Source organism: Melospiza melodia, chromosome 3, assembly GCF_035770615.1.
Source record: "Melospiza melodia melodia isolate bMelMel2 chromosome 3, bMelMel2.pri, whole genome shotgun sequence".
Taxonomy (NCBI): Eukaryota; Metazoa; Chordata; class Aves; order Passeriformes; family Passerellidae; genus Melospiza; species Melospiza melodia.
Genome location: NC_086196.1, coordinates 126,048,277 through 126,069,945, shown reverse-complemented (window position 1 = coordinate 126,069,945; position 21,669 = coordinate 126,048,277). Strand labels below are relative to the sequence as shown.

At 40.1% G+C, this 21,669-nt stretch overlaps 1 protein-coding gene across 4 annotated transcripts; it reads right to left on the bottom strand.

Moving 5' to 3' along the window:
• Positions 1–1,114: 1,114 nt before the first annotated feature.
• On the bottom strand, positions 1,115–21,415 carry CASP8AP2 (caspase 8 associated protein 2). 4 transcript variants are annotated; one of them, XM_063153011.1, is made up of 10 exons: positions 21,274–21,415; positions 20,097–20,172; positions 18,857–18,937; positions 17,065–17,165; positions 15,834–15,908; positions 14,503–14,618; positions 10,205–12,693; positions 6,455–9,386; positions 4,812–4,911; positions 1,115–3,500 (listed from the first exon to the last, which is right to left on the bottom strand). In XM_063153011.1, the coding sequence occupies exons 2-10, from the start codon at positions 20,143–20,145 to the stop codon at positions 3,444–3,446; spliced, it is 6,000 nt and encodes a 1,999-aa protein (XP_063009081.1). In that variant the 5' UTR covers positions 20,146–20,172; positions 21,274–21,415; the 3' UTR covers positions 1,115–3,443. The 4 variants fall into 4 exon arrangements, with proteins under 4 accessions (XP_063009081.1, XP_063009082.1, XP_063009083.1 ...); XM_063153012.1 differs by lacking the exon at positions 21,274–21,415 and adding an exon at positions 20,480–20,590; XM_063153013.1 differs by lacking the exon at positions 21,274–21,415 and adding an exon at positions 20,528–20,548.
• Positions 21,416–21,669: the final 254 nt, after the last annotated feature.

Genomic DNA, 21,669 nt, shown 5'->3' with positions numbered 1-21,669 from the left:
ACTTGAACTTCTTTCCATTTTACTAGACAAACATTACTGTTACTACTGGTACTAACTCGCTCCTTCTGAGCAAGTTACCTTTCACATGAACCAAACAGCCACCCCTGAAGCTCTATCCATCTGTCCTAGCAAAGCCAATTCTGCTCCTGAAATGCCTCAATTGATTTCATAGACTCTTGTAAGAAATCCTTAAGACTGCTCCTCAGCATGCTCTATTACTGCTGCTTCCCTTCATGAAGACAAACTGCTGAAGATGATTCTGCATCTGGTTTTAGAGTGAATACAATGAGAGGAAAGCCTTAATGGGAATAGCTATGTGTTGCTGGATTGACATCTAAGGAAGTGTTCTGAATTAAGACAACTGTTGTATGTACACCTTTAGCTGCCAACAGACTTTGCCTTAGAGAGAATCCCTCAAAATTCAATGGCCAATGCCCCATGATTTCATTATCATGCACATCTCCACTCTCTTAATTTAAACTCCGGAAAATTTTTGAATACTCACATCAATTAAACAGGATCCTGTAAAAATATGTGTGTTGGACAGAAGTAGATCTATCCTTCAGTAGCAAGTTGGAGTAAGAATCTTGCAGGGCCACCAGCTACACTCTTCCAGTGAAAGGTCTTGGGACACAAAATGGTCTTTATCCTTTGTAATATTCCACTCAACAATAACCCCAGGTTTCCAGAAAAAATACTGAAGTTGTAGGTCCTGTTTCCTAAGTGGCTTAAGGGTTTTATGTGGTTTGTGAAATTCTCCAATTTCCAGTCACATTCACTAAGAAATAAGCAGTATGTACTCAGAGCAGTAATTAGAGCAGAGCAGCAGCCAACAACTTCCATGTTTATTGGCCAGAACATCAACATAGCTACTCACTTATACAAACTAGGAGAAGTAAATTTTAATGCTGCTTCACAGCATGTGTAGCTGTCAAGCCATTAACCAACAGTTCTAGAAAATATTTTGATTTACCTGAGGTTTCACAAAGTAGACTGTAGAATTACATACAGTACATTTGGCATATATGTATCAAAATTCTTGTTGGAGAAATAAATTACAAACAATGTTACAAAACCACTCCAAGCCAACCTTTGTTCAACAAGAACACATGTGTGAGTTTTAGAGTTTTATTTTTTGTATTGCTCTTACAGTAAGCAAACTATTCAGTTTATACAAAATAAACCTGTAGTTTTATATACTTTAAAAAATCATCTTTGGCTAAAACAAAGCTCTATTTTTATACATATATTTATATATATACAAACAACAGATATTTTACATGACCACATAGGAACCTGTACACATAGATACAATAGAGAGAACATTAACCAAGTTTCACACTTTACAAAAAAGGAATCCAAGTCAGATTCAAAACCGTCAAACTCTGCCCCCATCACCTATACAGATATGAAAGTAAGTAAACACACATAAGGAATAAACAACTTTGTAATAAAATACTGCCTGCCTTTTTTGATGCAGAGAGGAAGCACTTAATTGGAGAGAAGTGACTTCCCTCAGAGCCTTCAGTACTGTGCACATGTTGATTTATAAGGATATGGTTAAAACAACACTTAGGAGAGTCTGAATTTTCCACACACATCAACAGTTCTCTGCAAACTGACTATTCTGAAAACAGTTTCAGTTAGATTTAAATCTCCAACAAATTAACAATTGTCACAAACATTTGTTAAGAACAAGCATGGGCTGGTGCACTGATCCCCCACTGAAATTACCAGGCACTGACTGACAGCAAAGCACGGAAGGTGAGATTTGATCATTGAAAGCAATGCTCAGAAACAAGCACAAAAGATGGAAGACTGCCAGAACTGACATCATCACCCACTCAAGTTGTTCCTTGTAACAGTTTCCAGAGCACTGCCTAAAACAAGGACAATGCACTGTTTGGCAGCACGACAATCCATTCCATAGGCCACATGTACCATACTCCAAAGGGGTCAGTGACAACATCACTGACAAATTATCTGATGGTTTATTAGAAAGAGAAGTCTGTCCCATTAGCTGGAGAGGGAACAAAAAACACGCTGACATTGAAGAAATGGTTACTGGATTCTGAAAAAGAGCCAATTCAATCCAAGTTGAAAGGCAATGCACTTAGGTGAGGGCATTAAATGAAGTATAACTGTACTCAGCAGATGCTCTGACTGAATAAAGACTACAGCAATTCCAATCCTCTGTAGAAAATAAAACCTCGAAAATTAATGAATTCATTAAACAAAAACCCCTGCAACCTCCAGGAATGTTTCTCAGAGAGAAGAAAAAACAAAACATTTTTAGAAATTTGGGATAAACAGCAGTGTGTATGAGATGTGTGCGTAAATATATATACACACACACACACACACACTTTAGGTATACTCTAGTAAAACTGGAAACAGTTATAACAGATTTTTTTAAAATAGAACATAATGAATTTCTAATGCACTAAACAATGTGTAAATATAGATGCAATTGCTGTCAAAACATGCCAAGTTGACAAGCTTTTGAAAACTGCCTGTTTTTATGGAAAAGTTTTGCTTCTGGTTATTAACTATGAAGTCACATTTTATGAAACTGTAAAGTCTATTTCTGAATTTTTAAAAGAAAACAATTTTTAAAAGAAAATCACTCCTCGATATTTAGGTTTTTTTAACAAAACAGAATGTTTATTATGTTGAAGACCTAAACAAAGTACCTTTTCCAGATGTAATTTGGAAAAGAAAAACACAATGGCCTTTGCGGAGGAGCGTTCATGTAAAGTAACATTTATGCCACCCTGCACACTGACTGCTCTGAAAACAGATCCTGTTAGATTTACATCTCTAGAAAGTAAACAATTGTCACAAATGGGTGTTAAGAACAAGCTGCAAGATCCACCTCTTCCTGAGCAACAGAATTCAATTACTAGATAAGCAACTTTTGGAATCATTGCTATCATTGCCCTGCCTTATTTTAAAAGAAAAAGACCTCACTTCTTAAAATATGTTCCACAGTCACCAAGATGACCTACCTGTCATTTTCCAGGATTACCTATCAACTGGATTCCAAAGCACTCTTACTTTTTGAGATCACAGTTCAACATCAGCACACAGAACTTCCAACAAGTGCAGCAAGAGCCATCACTCCCACTCTTGCCCCTGTCTGCACGCACAGAACACCTTTAACTAATAAGAGATAACCCCCTTGAAATGACACTGCCCCATGTGCAGTGTCAAAGCCCTTTCTTCCCTGGCCACTTGGCTTGTGAAGTTCCCTCTGTGTTTCTCTGTTAAAGGAGTTCAGAGGAAACTCAGACAAGTAAATACTAACAGTGCACAGGATTTACCAAACTCAGTATTCTGACTCAGATAGCTCCCCATAATCCCACCATATGAATGCAGTGGCTCCAGTCCATCCCTGCAGGTAACACCTGAGCCCTGTAACCATGAAGAAACTTGGTTTGAGTCTACTTGCACTTGGATTTCTTGAACAGCTTCATTAACTGCTTGAATCTTTCTGAAACCTAAGAGATGACAAAAAAAAAAAAAAAAAGACATATCATTAAAGCCCCCGACCTCCACATCTACCACAACAGACTGATCTGACATCAAGTTTTTTTTTAAGACCACCACTATTTACTTTGAAGAAATTTTAGTAGAATTTTAGGAGCACCATTAACAAATTAACTGGATCTAGGAAGTCTTCCTGTACCTTTTTTATTTGAAATAGCTTCCAGGTTAATCAAAGACAGCTACAGCCAACACAGGTGTCCCTACAAGAAGGAGGAAAAATGAAGGCTTCAAAGCCAATTAGCCTTGAATTTGGCACACATAACTGTGAGTAAAATGCAAATGTAAAGACAAAAGCTTATTTTGTACTCCACAAAAAGCACCATTTATTGGCTATTTCCTACCCTCTTGTACAATTGTTGCTTCAGGTATTTTTTGCTCATCATGGAATAATCTGCCTGACAGGGATTTTACAAAACTGGTCTGTGGATCAGAGTAAAAGGCCTTTTTCCTGAACATAGCTGCAGCTGAAGTAGTGGCCTCAATCAGCTCTAAGCTACTACATTTTATTGCTGTATACATATTGCTATAGCATACTGATGACCCACCAAACTAACTGGGAAGAGAGGCATAAATGCACAGATAACATTATTTTATCTAACCAGCCACCCCAACAGCTTTTAAACCCCACAAAAACTCTACAACCATACAACACAATACCCTAAAATCTAAATCCCAATCATGCAGGATTTCCTAATGGAGTCAAATGTCTTTCTCCCTTTCTAGATTTGCAGGATACATATTAAGAGAACAATTCAACTGAAGCATAACATTAGATGCAAACCTCTGGGAATGTTTTTACATTAATTTGGTATCTGCGTCCTTTGAAACTTCTACATTAAAAGTGAAAGGAAAAAAAGAAATGCCTTCATTAAAAATGACCTTTCTGCACAATCATGATACTTTTTCTCAGCTCTAAACTGAATCTTTTTTCTAATTTATTAAAGGTGTCCAAAGGCTTCAGGCCTCTCAAAATTGCCTTTCTTTATCTAAGTGCTGATCCAACAATGGAACAATCCTGTTGTACCTGGATTATGAGTGGAGCAGTTCCAATGTAGCAACCAAACAGGTACTTAAGAATCCCCATAATATCCCTATGTGTATTTTTAAGAAGTAACAACTGGCAGAATCTAAGATGCTTTTTTTCAAGAATCTCCCAGAAAAGACATGAGGAAAACAACAGATTTGCAGATGATCTCCAAAGATTTGTAATTGTAAATGTAGGAATACTGCTGGTAGTACATACAAGAATGATCATCACCTACCTGACTTGGGCTTTTGTTCAGCCTAGTGGCCAAGGCAAGAAAGGTTTTGCTTGATGGTCCTTTTCTCTGACATTCCAGTAAAATTTCTCTGTCATCATTTCTACAGCAAAAGTGCATTTTCAAAACATTAATACATATAGTTGTGTAAATGTACACAAACAAAATAGTACATAGATGTATATATAAAATTCAGAGTATTTCCAAACTATAGAACATGACTTCAAACAGCAGCAACAAATTTGTGGAGGATCCTTTCTTCTACCAGCAGAGTAAGAGAGTCAGTACGAACAAGAGGTAGAGGAGATTACGTTCCCCTACTAGGGAGGGCAGGATTGTTACAACAGAGCTAGCCCCAAACCAAAGCCAAAGAGTTTTAAGCTTCTAAACCAGATATTTAAACTTGAACTGAAAGGAACTCAGATTCAACAGAGGTCAGCAGTTCCAGCCTCAGTTTGCATGGCTGAACAGAAGCTTTCACCTAAGGATGTTTGACTTCTCTAAGGGGCTTAATGTAACAAACATACTCAGAGCACATCTACTGCTCACATGAGAATAAAAATCCAGGAGTCTATTCTGAAGTGTGTCACCAATTTCCTGTCTGTCTCATCAATGAATTTAGGCAAAATGTATAGATAGCAATTTTATTTGGCTGAAACCTATCATACTTCAACAAATTCTATATTTTTTCTTCAATTTCAAAGAAAAATGTAATGACTAGTTATTTAAATAAATGTCTTTTTTTAAAAAAAAGATAAAAGTTCAAAGATACACAAAACCTGCAAAACTGAAAACCCGGTCATATTCATACAGAAAATTTTAAGTCTCTTTCTACCTTGTTGATTTGCACATAAAAAAAAATCACATTAGCTTTTGCTGTCTTTTTTCTGTGAAGGAACTGGTTCTCTTTTAAAATGCTACCTAGAAACTCACTATATCTGAACTATAGTTTAGAAAAGTCTATCCTGAAAATTTTAGAAGCCCCTTTATAAAGTGTTCATTGTGTCAAGTTATATAGTAAGAACAGCAAAACCTGCCAACTACAGTTTCTTAAAAACAAGAATACACCACAATAATTTTGCATGCATTATTGACACAGACAACCATTTCATTTGTCACCCACATCCTGCAAATCAGAATACATTGAGTTGAATGGCTGACTGCTCCATTTCCACAGATTGAGCATCTCAGGCCCAAAACCAGAAAACTGCTCGCTCTCATGCCTTCCCTCAGAGGGGGAAATCTTTAGCTGTTCTTCACCAGTCACCAATGCCTCATAGGAACATCAAGGAACTTCATCCCCTACCAAGCCTGGCTGGAATTTTTGGACAGAAAAAATAAACCGGGCAGGGGAAATAAGAACATAGAGTGGATTACAGTAGGTTTTGTTACCTCAGCACATAAGCTTTCCAAACAAAAACCAAAAGGACTCCTGCTTTGGGAGATGTGGATATGAGATGGACACTGATCTCCTACAGCAATCCTGCATTGATAAAAGCAGGCTCCCTTTCTCCTTTTTAGAGAAGAGTGTAGAGCTACCAAATAACTTTGGCCATTAGCTAAAACTCCTTTTCTTCCTTCTTTTCAGTGTTTCACATAGTTTTAAAAAACCCCAAAGTAATCAAGCAGATTGAATCAGAAATTACCTTGTCCAGGAAACTACTACTTCTCCCTTCTTTTTAATGATGTTTTTGGCATAGAGGCTAGGTGAGGATGGAGATGAAGCCGAGGGAGAAGAGTCTTTATTCTGCTGGTCATTCTTCTTACTGGAACATTGCTTGGGTGATGAATTTTTATCTTCAATCCTGACATTACCTTCATCACTCCCCTCACCTGCTGGTTCAGTTCCTTTTCGTTGCCTTTTTGAATTGGAGTTCTCTTTGATAGTCTCTTTTTTCCTCTTCTTATTAGTTTTATCATCTATACTTATCTGACATCCTCCACTAGTCTTCGAACAGGGTTTTGTTTCAAGATCACAATCACCTGCTACAGTCTCATCAGAAAGCTCTTCTGTTAGGTCTGCAGATGAATCCAAGCACTCTTCCAGCTCTTCCTTTTTATCACTGACTTCTGAGTTTCCTGTTGAAGTTTCCTGAGTCCTGCTATCTGCTCTGGATTCCACTGCATGACATGAAGCTCCACCAATAATACCATCTGTTATGCATGACTTCTTACTGCATCCAGCAGGAAAAGAATCCTGAGATCTAACATGCATTTCATTTATGTTTTCAGATACTTGCAATTTCTGTGCCTCAGATTGCTCAGAGCCTTTATCTGGGCTTTCAGTGTCATGGCTCTCTTTGTCTGAAGATTTTCTAGAGGTTACAAGCAAGCCAGTAGTTTCTTCTTTTTCAACACTACTGTGTGACTCCTTCAGAGGCTGAGCTAAGGCAGAATTCTGTTCTTGTTCAGTGCTGACATGAGGCAAGTGATCCATGTTAACCACATCTGGTTTGACAGTTTCTTTCACGGTGGCACTCTGGCTGTCCTTTTCTTTTCCCCCCGTTCTCATTTCTCCTTTTCCAGTCTTGGCTGAGGATGCCTGTGCCTCCTTCACTGGAGCCATCTGCTCAGAGGCTGGTGAGGCAGATGGCACTGCCCTTCGGATCTTTACTATGAAATGATCATTGGATTTCTCCATGATCACTGCTTGCATCGGGAGGCTGGGGCGACACTGGAAACCGGGAGCAACAGGCCGACTTGTCCATGATGAGGAACAACTTGATTTACTGCTTGAGTTATCAGATTCTAAAGCCAAATGAATGTCTTGTTCAGTGGCATCCTCCTCTCCAAGAAGTGCATCTTCGCTGTAATGTGCACTAACAACACCCTCTGGAGCTGAGCTGGAATTATTCTCAGGTTTTAGGAAGCTGAGGTGAGCATCGGATTTCAAAGGCGATGGAATGGTTAAGGAAACAGCCAAATCTTCAAGGAGGATAGAAGAAATACAAGATTTATTCTTCTGTAAATTGCATTCATCTTCTTTGCACGAAGCTGAGTTTGTGGAAACCTCAAACATACAGCTCTCATCCAGCACATCTGGATCAACAGGCATCTGAGACCTAGATGCCAGTGAGGGAGCTCTTACAGGTGAAACAATAGTCCAACTAATATCCTCATCCAGTTTGCAATCCATGCATGCCTCCTTTGCACTGATGTCTTGCTCCAGTTCAGCAGTGTTATCCCTGTATTTATGACTGTCTAAAAACTGTTTTTCTGGAGTCCTGAATTCACAGTCATTTCTGTTGATATTGCCACCATTTTTTTCCAACAGATCAGAACCCTGTAATAAGCTTTTGAAAATTTCACCCATTTGAGCATCACTTACTAGATTAAATGTAAGACTGGATGCTTGCTGTTCTGTGAGAAGCTCATAACTAAGATCAGACTTGTTAGCATCTCTGGACAGCTGGAGACCTTCCTTCTCATATTTAACACCTTTCAGTGGAGTAAGAGTGTTTTGTAAATTATTCTCTTTAGAGAGGTGAACTTTTGTTTGGGAATTTCTTGTGTTATCAATGGAATTAAGACATTTTGTAAGGGCAGTTTTTGGTGCACCTGGCTTATTTTTCTCATGGTGGCAGTTAGATTGTTCATAATCCACAGATTGTTTTGAAATACATTCTTCAGGCTTTTGAGAACCCTCTTTCGGGGACTTTTTTCTAGATCTCTCCACATCATTTTTATGACTGATCTTGTGGTTTTGCTTTCCGACTCTTTCAAACTTCCCTTCCTCGCTCTCATTTTCCACATCACACAGCTTTATTATAATTCTCCTTATCTTTTCAAATAAGTAATCAAGCTGTTCATCTACAAATTTCCACAACTGTTTTTTCATATCTGATACTTGCTGGTCAAAAAGACGGTCCACTATTGCATTCTTTTTAACTTGTTTGAGTTTTGACTCTATAATATCACAGATATTCAATTTTAACGTATCACCTAATGCACACATCTTGGAAAAGTTCAAGTATCTTATTAATGCTGTAAAATTTATGATCCCAGATTCTATAATTCTGTGAAAATGCTGAACTGGGAAGTGTACTTTGAACTTCATATAACTTTTCCTCATCTGTTTTCGTATAGCTCTGAGCATCTGCATGATTTCTTGTATATTTGAAGGTTCAACAATAACATGAACTATTTTTTCAAGACAAGCAATGCTCACAGTTTTGTTTTTCTTCATATTCTTTGAAGATCTGAAGGTCTGATTTTTATGCCTCTCTCTGTTCTTCTGTGTGCTTACTTGCACAGAAACAAATTTTCCATTATCTTCATTGCAGTGCACAGTTTTGCTATTTTGATTCTGTGGGCTGCTGGTTAAATTTCGTGCCTCAGAAGAAGCTTTCGGTCTTGACTTTTTAGTATTTTCAGAGCCTCTCTCTGGTTTAGATCTTTCTTTATCTTCATCACTACTTATGATTTCACCTTCTTCTATTTCATCAGAAGAGATACTCAGCCGAGACTCCATCTCTAAGTGTTCATCAGACATGCTCACTGGCTTTTGATTTTCTTTGTTTACTTCCTTTGACAAGTTCTTTGAGGGACAGATGACAACAGTACTTTCAGGCATTAAATCTATAAAAAGAAAACAGTTTGCTAATCACCACAAAAAATGCAATTTTAAACAGATATTTTCAGAACAACAAGATTCTCTTCTGTAGACTGATTGTTCAGAATTGTTTGAGCTCATGAAGCCTGAGCTACAACGAGTTTGGGTGGTTTGCTTCAGTAGCTGCCAGTTTAATATATTTCTTTGAGCTTTAAAGGGCAAATGAAACTTTATTTTGAGCAAATTTTGAGCTTTAAGGGGCCTCAACATTTCACCAAACATATGTGAACTATCTCACAAATACATCAATTTGTGTAAGATAAAGATAAAGGAAAGATAAAAATGTAGCAGTTTTCATCGGTTTTAAATTTCTTTCCATTTACTTTAACAAGTTTTCTGATTACTGCACTAGGTAAATTATAACTCTCACATGAACTAATATTTACATACAATAGTTGGCTTTTCTTTTAACAATTTCCAAACTAAAACAAATTGAGAATAAATGACCCAATAATGGAACCTAAAGAGATCTACGTAACACCGGTCACAATTAAGAATTGCATATGGTATTATTTTTAGTAAGTTAATACAAAACTCTTATTTCAAGCAGTCTTCTGTCAATAGTGACCAACTCCAATTAGAGCACTAATATTTAAATTGATAGAATCCTGGCTGCAACATTAAATGCTGCCACCACTAACAAAAAGGACCACTGGGACATACACAGCTTAAGAAAACACAATTTGTATTTTTCAGAAAGCAGTCAGAAGTAGTTTCTGCTTTCCATGAGAGGATCTTTTAAGTTTTATGTAGAAAACAAATTAGAATATACACATGCAAATACCTTTGTTGTAAGTCTTCACAAGGCCTTTGCAGGGACTTTCCATCTTCAGTGCTCTAGCCAGGGGACGTATTGGACTGTTCAGTGGGCTGATTGCCTTTGGAATATACCTCAAGTGATTGAGATCAATGCTCAGGATTGAGCTGTCATCATCAACAGAAATTGGGTTAATTAATACTCTCTCTTTAGTTACAGGGCACATCTCAGCACTGAGAGAAGATGCTGTTGCAGTACTGTTATCAGCTAGGTCTGGCCCCAGATCACAAGTATTCTGGTCAACTAGTAGTTCATCCTTATCACTTATCCTAGTTCTGTCCAGTGAATGAGATGTACTTGTATTAACTTCACAGATACTCTTTTCCTCAATGGGATAGTCAACATTTTCTGCAGCCAGGTGATCACCATCCCTCACTACTTCCATTAAAGAGTCTGGTTTTGTTTCACTGCTATCATCTGCAATGTCAGAGGACTCCAGGTCACCAGAACTTCTGGCTTCTGAGTCATCTAAGCCAGCACTTTGATCTGCAGAGCTTTCTGTGTCAGCAGCCAGCCATATTTTATCTTCCTCTTTCTTCTCTGCTGACTCTAGAAGGTCTCCCATACTTGCACTTGCAGGTTCAGGTCCTGCCACTTGTGCTGCTGGTACATAATCATCCTGCATCTCACCCTCTGTCACAGGCAGCTCTTCACACTCTGCCACACTCCCTGTCACCTCCAGGGGCAAACATTCAGGGTGCTTCAGACCTGTCATTGCTGCTGTTTTTACTGAGCCTTCCAATTCAGCTGGATCACAAGTCTCTGCTGCTTCTGAAGGCGTTTCAGAGTCCATCTCATCAGGAACCAGCACCTTTGCTGCTGCTGGCAAGGCTTTGGGCTGTACCTGAGCCCCTTCTTCTTCTTCTGGTAAGGTTTCTGAGCTTGGTTCATCAGCTGTGACTGCAGGCACTGCTTCAGCCCGTGCTGGATCTGCTGCTGCTTTCGAGGCTCCATTTCCAGAACTGGCAGCAACAGGCAGTGCTGGTTCCATGCTGCTCTGAGCTGCAGTGTCCAGAACCTGTAGTGCTGAATGACTGTGCCCTGTGGGACCACAGTCGACAGGGTGGGCACAATCTAAGAGCTCTGCTTGCAGTGTGAGCTCTGCACCTCCCTCATCAGTGGCTTTTTGGGAAGGTGTTTTAAGTCCATCCATTGCAGAGACACATTGCTTTTTATTAGGAGAAAGAGTTAAATTTAGCTTTTCCATAAAGCTAAGTTTTAAGTCTTTGTTTTTTTGCCCAGTGTGATTACCTTTAGTTTTGGGTACCTTATCATCTTTTAAGGTGCCTGCTACTCTGGATGTTTCTTCCAGCTTAGAGGATTTGTTTCTCTCACTTTTTGTACCACGGGTACCTTTCTTGGAGTCTTTTACAGATTGGTGAGAAAATTCTTTTGCAACTTTTTTTTCATTTCTAAAATGTCTATTTTCATCCTGATCCTCTCTTTCCCTTTTCCTTTTTTCCTCAGTTCTGTGTCTTTCTGATTTGGAATGTGCTGTTTCCCATTCATGTCTGCTGCTGCTTTCCTTCAAGCGTGCATATTTATGCTCTCTGCTGCTGGAATTAGAAGGTGAAGTCCTTCCTTCTCGAGAGCCATGATCATCTGTGCCCCTGTCTCTCTTGCAGTCAGTGTGCTTTACTTTTCTAGACTCTTCTGCACGACATTTATGTGATTCATGAAGACTCTTTGAATGGTCATTCTTGGAGTGTGGACTGCTTCCCCTGCTAGGCCTCCTTGCTTGTTCTTGCAGCTTCTCATTCGGTTTATTTTTTTGGCCAGCATGTTTTTCACCTTTATCATGTGTTTTATTGTCCTTTTTTAATACATTTTGTGATCTCTCATCAGCATACAATTCACCTCTTGCTTGAAATCTGTCCTTACCAGCTGTCTGTTTCTCCCAGGAAGAAACACCCCTTTCTACTCTTCTTTCCACACTTGGACTGCATTTGAGTTTTGTGCTCTGACTTTTTTGTTGCGATTCGTTTTTACTAGCCTTCTCTGAGAGGGTTTTCAGCTTCTGTTGAGGATCCACATTCCCCTCCTCGCTGTCCCCATCATTTCCAGTGCTCTGATGTACTTCTCTTTTGTATTTGCTGCCACTTCCCCTGCTGTGCTGTTCATTGCTTTTGGTTTCTTTCCTCTCCTTTCTGCTCTCCTTGGTGGAGGTATGGTCATAGCTCAGTGCACACGTGTGAGTACCATCATTGCAGAGCTCCTCAGGAGGGTACCTTGGCAAAAGTGGAGTGTTCCTTTTCTCAGAGCCACACTTCCCACTGTCCGTGTTGTGAGATGAGTAACTGTGGTATGCATCTTTTGAACAGTCATTCTTCATTCTGTGCTCCATCTTCACGTTGTCACCAAAATCAGAAGGTCTGAATTTGGAATCTTTTGTTTTAGTTGCTCCTGGAAGGTATGTTCTGGTGAAAACGCTTCGATGGTTGGGAAATTCTGACAGCCTGTTTATAAAACAAAAAAAGTTATCTTATTTTTAAGATTTTTAATTTTAAATTTTTAAATTTATTTAAGCATAACTAAAGCTGAACTGCAATGAATCCATGTTTCTGTAAAAATTGTTAACACTTTCAATTTCAAGCTGAAAAAAAGGGTGATATAAGAAGAACTTTAATAATTTCCATCAGCCCAGAACAAAAGAATGCAATTGATATATACATTTTCCAAAAGAAACTCATCTAAAGAAAAATCAAGATTTATTAAAAAATACTGTACTGAGTCTAGTCAACAATCTCAATTCAAATTAGTACTTCATTGTCCAGCAATAAAAAGAGCTCTCCCCCAGGGGAAAAAAAAAAAAGTTGTTCTTTGCAGCAGTAGTGATTTAAAATAATAATAATTTTAAAACCATCAATAAGGAAATAAACCATATGTGGGAGTTTTTGCAAGCTCCAGAAAACAAGTACACATTATAGATAGATAACCATAGATAACCAAGCCTAATCAAGGCTACATGCTACTGCTGAGAAGTCATCATATTAAAAATAACTTAAAAAAATCAAATTAGAAAGGGTATACATGTGTGATTAATGTAATTGTATCCAGCTGTGGTTTTTTGGTTTTGTGGTTTTATATTTGAGGGGTTTTTTTTGAGCTAAACACTAACAATTCTTTGAGAGATACTAACTTTGAAATAATCTTTACACATAGATGCATTGCTTAAGAAAAGCTAATTTACTATAAACCATGCAGCAGACAAGGCATGTTTCTAAGCTCTCAAGGCGCCAATTTTCCCACAATCTTCCATGATGGATGCTTCCAAAATATCTAGATGAAATACCTTGTTCACAAACTTTCAGCACCATCAGATGATATTGAAATGGAGCTTGTAAAGTATATAAAGTGGTCAAATATTCAAAACAAAAAATTGTTTTTCAAAGAATTTAATTTTAAATTCACTGCCCTCAAAGGTGTGAAAATGACAGCTGTTGTGTGAAAGCTGATGAGCTGAAAGAACTACACATGTCAAAACCTCTTGATCTCCATCACACTGTGCCCAGTAATTCTCTGTATTTAGCAAAGAAACCTGCATAGTTTACATGCAAATAGCCTTTAGCATGGGGACCTCAAAGGAAACTTCTTTACAAAATGTTTTGGTGCAGGAAAGTATCAAATGGTCAAACCAAAATACAAACAAACCAATGATGTGTGACCCAAGTGACAAGGAGGTAACCTTCTGACACGTTGGCATCCTGAATCCCAAATCCCTGCTCTGGCTTTACATGGTTCAGAAACCTTACTGTCAGCTGCTCTCCCATCCACACTTCACTGTTTCAACTCCTGCCAGTAACATCAGTGGTACACAGAAATAATTCTCTTTTTGTTATCCCTCACCAGTTGAGACAGGATTTCATATCTTGAACGATATAACTCATTTCTTCTCAGTTGTTGTCTGAGAAGTTCCACGGAATTCATGTCTGAGGCCATAAACCAGACACTATTCAGCTTCAAAACTAGTAGGATAATGCTTTCAAACATGTGAGATAGTTAGATAACCCACAAGGAATAGTGGGTTGCAAACAAAAATTCATGCAAATGGTCACCATGTGGACTCCTTCTTTTCTTAAGTAGAAACCCAAGACCTCATCAGGCAAAGGAGAGCTGTATTTCCTCTGATTGTACTGGTTCTAAACCACACAATAATTTACTAATTTTTTCATTAATTTTTCTTGAAATGCACACAAAAATTCCTAACAAGTATATAAACATGATCAGACCACAAGCATGTTTCCAGTTCTACTGTCTATTTGTACCTTTGATGCAGATGACTGATTTCTTCATCCTTACGGTTAATTTCCACTCTTGCTGTTTTGATAAGGGCTGAAATATTCTTTTTGAGAGCCTGGTTCTCATTCTGTAGAATGATATTCTATTTTAAATATATATAAAAGAGACAGCACGAGAGAGAGGGAGAGAAAAAAAAAAAACAAGAATTAGCTTGGATATCCAACCATGTAATGAAAAACAGTGCAAGACAATCACTAGGAAAATGTCCCATTCTTGGCAAAGTGACAGTAAAACATATGTAAAATCTTTCAAAGAAATCAGAATTACTCAGATCCAAAATAGTATGAGGCTTTTTTTGTTTTTGAAATTTTACTCACATTTATGCTTCTGTTTGTGGTCTTGGTAATTATTTATTAACAAGAAATATGCTTGAAATGCATACAGTTTCAAGCATACAATTTAGTAAAATTGAAATATGCTATAAAACAAGTGAGCTAAAAAATTATAATCCACCTCTTTGCTTCATTCATTTACACATTTATTTCTTTCTTGGTCACTGCATCAAATGAGAGATGTAGCTCTCAAGCACTTTCAGAGAAAGAGGGTAACTGTATCTCTTTTAAAGTATGAAAACCAACTTTGGGCACTTTATCATTCTAACATTTCTAGGGATGATATTCTAGAATCCTGCCAACCCTAGAAATAGTCCCTTCTCTTGATAATTGTCCTCAGCAAAGCCTGCTCAGAAAGGCAGACAAGTTTTGCAGAAAACAATACGGAAGTGTCACAGGGCAGCAGCTGCTTACCACTGCAGACTTAGAACCTTTGGGAGTTATGTGCAATATGCAGCAGAGTACACTGCAGAATTGCCCCAAATAATCCTCTCTGCAGAATGGCATAGCAAGGGAACACCAGCGGCAGCTGAAGAGCAGCTCAGACTAATCAGAATGGCTCTATGCTCAAAGCAACACAGACATCTGCTTCCAGTGCTGATGACAGCTCAGGTGCCTCTACAGCCCTGTCCATGGAGCATTAAAAAAACAAGAGTACTGGATACCTTTCTGATAACTATTCATTTGACACATTTACTTTCTTATCAGGAAGACAGAAGATAGCTTTTAACCAAATAAAGTCTTACTGCACACAACATTGTGAAACATTAATTTACCTACTGCTCTTGTCAGTAGGCTATCCCTCCCAACCATCCTAGGCAGAACAAGGTCCTAACATCCACAGGGATGCTTTACAAACCATCCATGCAATGGATCAAGTCTAGAAAGCATATGAAATTGCTTTCTCAAAGCAATATTCAATTTACTTTGCATGATCTTGACAATATCCTTTTGAACTACAATACCTGTGCCTGTATTTCTTTAAATTTCTTCATCAACTCTTTAATTTGCTGCTGACATTTTCCATATTCTGCCTGCAACTGTCAAAAAGAGAAGAATTCAGAGCACAGAAATGGACTTAATTATACAGAAGAGTTACTTCTCAAGATCTATAGTCAGTAAACACATTAATGTAGGTTACAAACCTCTGCTTTTCCCCCAAAGGAACATATGAAAGCCATACTGAAACAAAAGGCTCCAATATGCTCCAATTGGTATGCAGATCTCTAAAACACCACAAACACTCAGCTAAGAGGAAATCTAAGTGTGCCTGCCTCACAGTAATAGGTGAAGAATAACAGGAAGCCATGTGATTGTGAAATTAAAGACACGACTGCCAAGGAGCAGGAGTTCTGAGAGCCAAATGGATGGGGACTCTCTTGACAGATCTCATGTAAGATAAAACAGGTAAGGAAAAACACAACAAAAAGTTACTACAACAAACTTGGGCTGCAAAAATAGACTGCAAAGGACACGATCCTGCTGAGATCACAAAGTTAAGTGAAATAAATTTGGCATGAGCTCTTCTTTAGAGGTAGATAGTGACGAAGTTTTCACAGGAGAATGGACAACTTCCATTCAAACAGTCAACAACTTTCAAACTTGCAAAGCGATATTTTCATTACTCAGTGGAGTCCTGGAGGTTTCACTCCTACTTATTCTGTAACATTTGTTAATGCCTGTCCCTTTCATGCCATTTAAATGTGTCTTACAGACCAGGATTGGTGATGCTACTTAATGAGCATTGTCTTGATTTGCTAGAAGCAGTTACCTGCTGCATGGCCACCTTCAGTCTCAAGGACAGAATTTAACAACATGTAAAATAGATCACAGATTTATCAGCTTTACTCTGGTAAAACTTGTTGGGAGAAATGTCAAGATTTTAGCTTTGTATCAGATGTCTGACCAGATTGCTGACTACAGGGAAATTCCAATACATTTTCCCATAACACAGCTGATAAATGAAAAGGATGAGAAATGGGAACAGATCATGTCACAGAGTGACAGTCACTTGAACTTGTTGTTCTAAGAGGTTATTAGCACACTGCTGTTTTTACTTACTTAAAAAGAGCCTATTTTTCCTACAATGTGAGCATGCTGACAACATTTTCTGTACTTTACTTCTCACACAAGGAAATTAGGAACAAAATGCCCCTCAAAACATCAGAAGTTTTTTTTCCCCATATTAATACATACCTCATCATAGGATGCTTTCTTTGCAGTCCCTTCTTCAATTAATATCTCATCAAATAAATTTAAGCTGCTTCTAGATGGTGTAGTATTTGGAGCAAAATTGTCTATATAAAGAAAAGCAATTACATGAGAAAAAAGGTATTTTTCTAACCATCTTGCATTTTGTACACAGTTCTATACTGTCTGTGCATTTTGGTTTTACTTCTTTTACTTACAAGGTAACACACAAAGTAATTATTACATGCTCATATCATACCATGTTGCAATAAGGCACAGAGATATCTTGAAATAGCCATCTCTAAGTGAAATGAAAGTGAAACAAAAAAACCCCAAACAATCAAAACCAACTGACAAGCCAACACCCAAATTATTTAATTATAGTGTTTTTTCCTCAAATCAGCCTGGGTGTCCTGTTCACCAAATACACTTCACTGAGAGGACCTGGCTTATGACACCCCTGAAATACAGATGCATTTGCAGACAAATAAATGAAGTCAGCTATCAAAGCTGTGCTTTCATTCTGTGGACATTACCATAATGCAAAAAGTATTATTAACACAATGCAAGAGGATGTATAAATAACATCTTATCTGTACAGAGCAAAGATCTCACCAGCCCTCTCTGCAAATTTAAAAACCCAAGGTCACTGAAAACTGGACTATTTAAAATGTTTCTACTGCATTGCTATTGCTCCTTGTGTCTTTAATGTTTACTAAACAATGCATCTCCATATAAGAAATATGAACTGAAGAAATACAAAATGCAAAATGAGAAAAAGATGTATAGATGCTTTATGTCTGTAGGATATAGTACAGTTCTTCATACAAATTCAATGGTCTTAAAGCAGTAATATCAGGAGAGAAATAATTGCTTAAATACTAGAAACAGCATTTCACTAAACAGTACACTAAGGCTCACAAAAAAGTGCTGAATCCATTTATTTTTCACTTTCAAAGAGGTTAAAAGAGGAAATTAATTTACATTAGCATGTTGTAGGCACAGGTTAGTGGTGACTGGGAGTGGGGCTGTGGCTGAGCCTCACCCCCAGTGGGCACAGCTGTGAGCAGCACTGACAGCAGTGAGCCAGGGAGTGCCCAGGGGCACTGACCAACACCAAAGGAACAGAGGGCACTCAGGTGCAATGCAGCAACATGAGGGGTGTAAAAGGTTGGGCTAAAGAACAAGAAAGGTAGATGCCTGAAGCCTTCTATGTGATATGAGGTTATTCTGTATGGGAAAATGCTTAAAGCCTTCTGAAATTGTATTGTGATAATTTGTGTATCCTGGCTGTCTGAACTTCAGCCCGTCCTGCAACAGCACATCAAATTATTTGGACAGTAACAAAAGGTTTAAAGGATACCCTGAATTTACTGTATCACACTGAAAAAGCATGTTTTGGATCTCTCACTGGGGATTTAGTGATCAGTGACTGCTGGATCTGATCCTGAAGCTTACAAAAACACAAAATAGGGGTATTTTTTCCAAGGTAAAACACCCTACTATCAAGGCACAGATAAAATAGCTAAGGTTTTCAGCACCCCTATACATGCTCAAGTATCTTCAAATAGCCAATATTAGGAAAACGGTCTTTCATTCAGCAAACAGATTTAAGCATTCTCTGCTGCATTTATACAGCCTAAGATATTTGTCTTGAATTTAAACAAGTTGCTTGCTGAAGCATAGGTTGCACCAGCTAAATGTAAACTTAAAACTAAATATGTTTTACTTGAAATCAGCTCAAGAAGCAGAGACTCTGTAATGTGCCAAGCAGAGCAGTGAGACACCATTAACCTACCAGAAACCGACAAACTGCTGTCCAAGCCATCATAAATATCCACAGAGCTCTCATCTCCTTCCCTGAAGGGGGAAGTTTCAGCTAAAGCAATGGAAAAAAAAAACACTAAAGTAGTAATTTAGTAAACTGCAAACTCTACCTTTCCCATAAGCACAGCTGTGATTCTATACCAGTAGAAAATAGTAGAGGTTATAGTACAGACCAGTAAAAGGGGAATTTTATCCAGGAAACTACTGCTACTGTGGAGAAAAGATCAGCCACCAGGGAGTAAATTGTAAGATCAGCTTGTAAATACTACAAGAACTGTGCATAAAGCCAACTATATGGCAAATACATTTTTAGAATGACAAATTAAGTAAAATTGATCTAATTTTGAAACTCTTTTCTTAGAATACACTAAATACAAAACATATAGAATCCAAAAACAAAAATAAAAGATTCAGTATGATAAAACCACTAGTGTTAAAGAAAATATTTCTTGCTAAAGAGAAAGCATCGTAGCAGTCTATATCATAATACCACCAATTTTAGTCTTTAGTATTGCCATTTACTAACACACTGATTCTGTAAATGTATTTTAATCTAAATCATCTTAGTTTCGCTTCATGTCTTTTTGCAGTGCCTCTTATCACTCTCATGTCCTCTATGCAGACCTCTCAATTTCTGCAACAAATATTATTTCTATAAAGAAAAGCATCAATATCCACAGATCCACAGTCCTTATGAGGCTGGGAATCTCCCAAATATGTGTTAAATCAACCAGCTGTGGAGCTGGAAATAAAGAGTACCTTGATTATGGGTACTGTGGCAGTTTCTGTGATTACCCTGGGTAAAGGTAAAGGCAAACCTTACCCTATGGGTACTGTGGCAGCTGGGAGCACATTGGCTCTTACAAACAGCAAACAAGGGAGCAGTGCCCCACACTGTTCAAATGCAAGCTTCATGAAGATACAGCTGAAGGTTAAATTAGACGCTGTGAAAGACAGGGGAGAGACCACTTCCAGACCCCTTCAAAACATTCCAGAAATCCAAAGTACACGGGTAGAGTTTCACATACAAACTTACTAATGGGATAGGGCTTGCATGATATTGTGCCACAACCATTTAATTACATTTGAAGTTCATCAGTATTTGTCACAACTTCAAATTTGTTTTCTAAGTTATTTCTAGACCTATTTATTTGCATAAGACTGCTTTAATTAATTCCCCAGGAGGCAGAAATTAATCTAACGCTTCTCACCACTGTAGCGGATATCGTACAGTCCCAGTCCATCCTCATCCGCTGCCATGGTACAAACTCCCTATGGCTTCCCCATCTAGGAGCAAAACATCACAGCAAAGGGAACCGATTAATCGACAACTTCGGAACAGCAACATAAAGCAGCACCATCTTGATGTACATAAATTACACCTGTGCTACATGTGGCCCTTGCTCTTCAATAAAATCTAGCACTAGAGTAGGAAAACTCTTGGATCAAGGCAACAAGAAACATAAAAAATTATCTGTTACTTGAATGAGCATCCTGAAGATGTTTAACTATCACTTATTGATCCGACAAAGAAATTTCGATATGAAATTCAGCACTGCATGATATGAACAGTTTATTCCAACGTACAGCTTACCCAGTTAAAATAAACTGATTTGATATTTCCGATTTCTTCCTTACTGACCATTTAAAAGCAAATCCCCGTTGTCTGGTACCACCAGTCAGACCAGCACCGGGCTGGGGGGCTGGCAGGGGGGAAGGCAGAGGCGCCCAGCAGCGCTGAGCAGCCCCCAGCCCGTTCAGAGGCAGCCGCTCTTCCCCTCGCCCTCTCCGCACACGCGGGAAGGAAGGGGCTCCCGCCCGCCCCAGTTCCTGCCGCGGCGGAAGAGCTCGGGACCTCCCGGGGGTCTCAGTGCAGGAGCAGCCCCGGTCGCGGCTCCCGCGGGGCGGGCAGGCTGTGCCCGGGGCAGCCGAGCCGTGCCGAGCCGTGCAGGCTGTGCCCGCAGGTGCGGGGCGCGCGCAGGGCCGGGAGCGCTCGCCGGCCGCCGCCGCCGCCGCGCCGCAGGCCGGGAGCGGGGGGCGGGGCCAGCGCCGCGCCAGCCAACGGCCGCAGCCGCACGGCGCATCCGCCGCCGTGACGTCGTCAAACCCCGCCCCCAGCCCCGAGCAGTTGGCGCCAAAGTGAGGCGCGCGGAGCGACCGCGCCCCACCCCCTCGGCCGTGGCCCCGCCCCCTCGCCCCTTCCCGGCCGCGGGCCCCATCCCGGCCCGGCCCCGAGCGCGGGAAATCGCGCGCTGCTCCCGCCGGGACGAGCCGGGAGCCTGCCGCCTGCTCCGGCCCGCAGCTCACGGCAATCACTGGTCACGCAGGCCTGGGCCGCGGCCGCTGGAGGCTGCCCGGGGCTGTGCCGCACGGCACACACGAGCTTACCTGGTGTCGTTCCGCGCTGCTGCGGCGGTGCTCCCGGGAAGACCAAGGTTTAATGCCGGCGGCTGCTGCTGTCGGCGATCTCGCTGCCAAACCCCTGCAGGGACATCGTTACCGCCCGACAGCCGCGCTCGGCCTCCGCGAGCGGCCGCCGCCGGGGGCGTAACGCTCCTGCCGCCCGAGCCGGGGCCACCCGCTGCCGCGTCCGTCACCGCCCGCCCTCGGCCGCCTTCCCGACGCAGATTTAAAGGGCTCGCGGGCAGGCGAGTCCAGCGGCAGCAGCGGCAGGTGGCTCTCCGGGGAGCAGAGAGCGGGGGAAGCCGAGGGCACGGCAAACGCAGCCCCCCACGCGCGGCGTTCCGGAGCTCTGAGCCAGCGGGAGAGCCTCGCTCCGCTCCC

What these genes read in the sequence shown, in the direction of transcription:
- CASP8AP2 (XM_063153011.1), bottom strand. Translation starts at nt 20,145, where the DNA reads ATGGCAGCGGATGAGGATGGACTGGGACTGTACGATATCCGCTACAGT. An exon ending in AGAAAGCATCCTATGATGAG is followed by an intron (nt 15,909 to 17,064) that starts GTATGTATTAAT and finishes TCTTTTTGACAG; the next exon opens with TTGCAGGCAGAATATGGAAA. An exon ending in ATCAGTCATCTGCATCAAAG is followed by an intron (nt 12,694 to 14,502) that starts GTACAAATAGAC and finishes TTTTATAAACAG; the next exon opens with GCTGTCAGAATTTCCCAACC.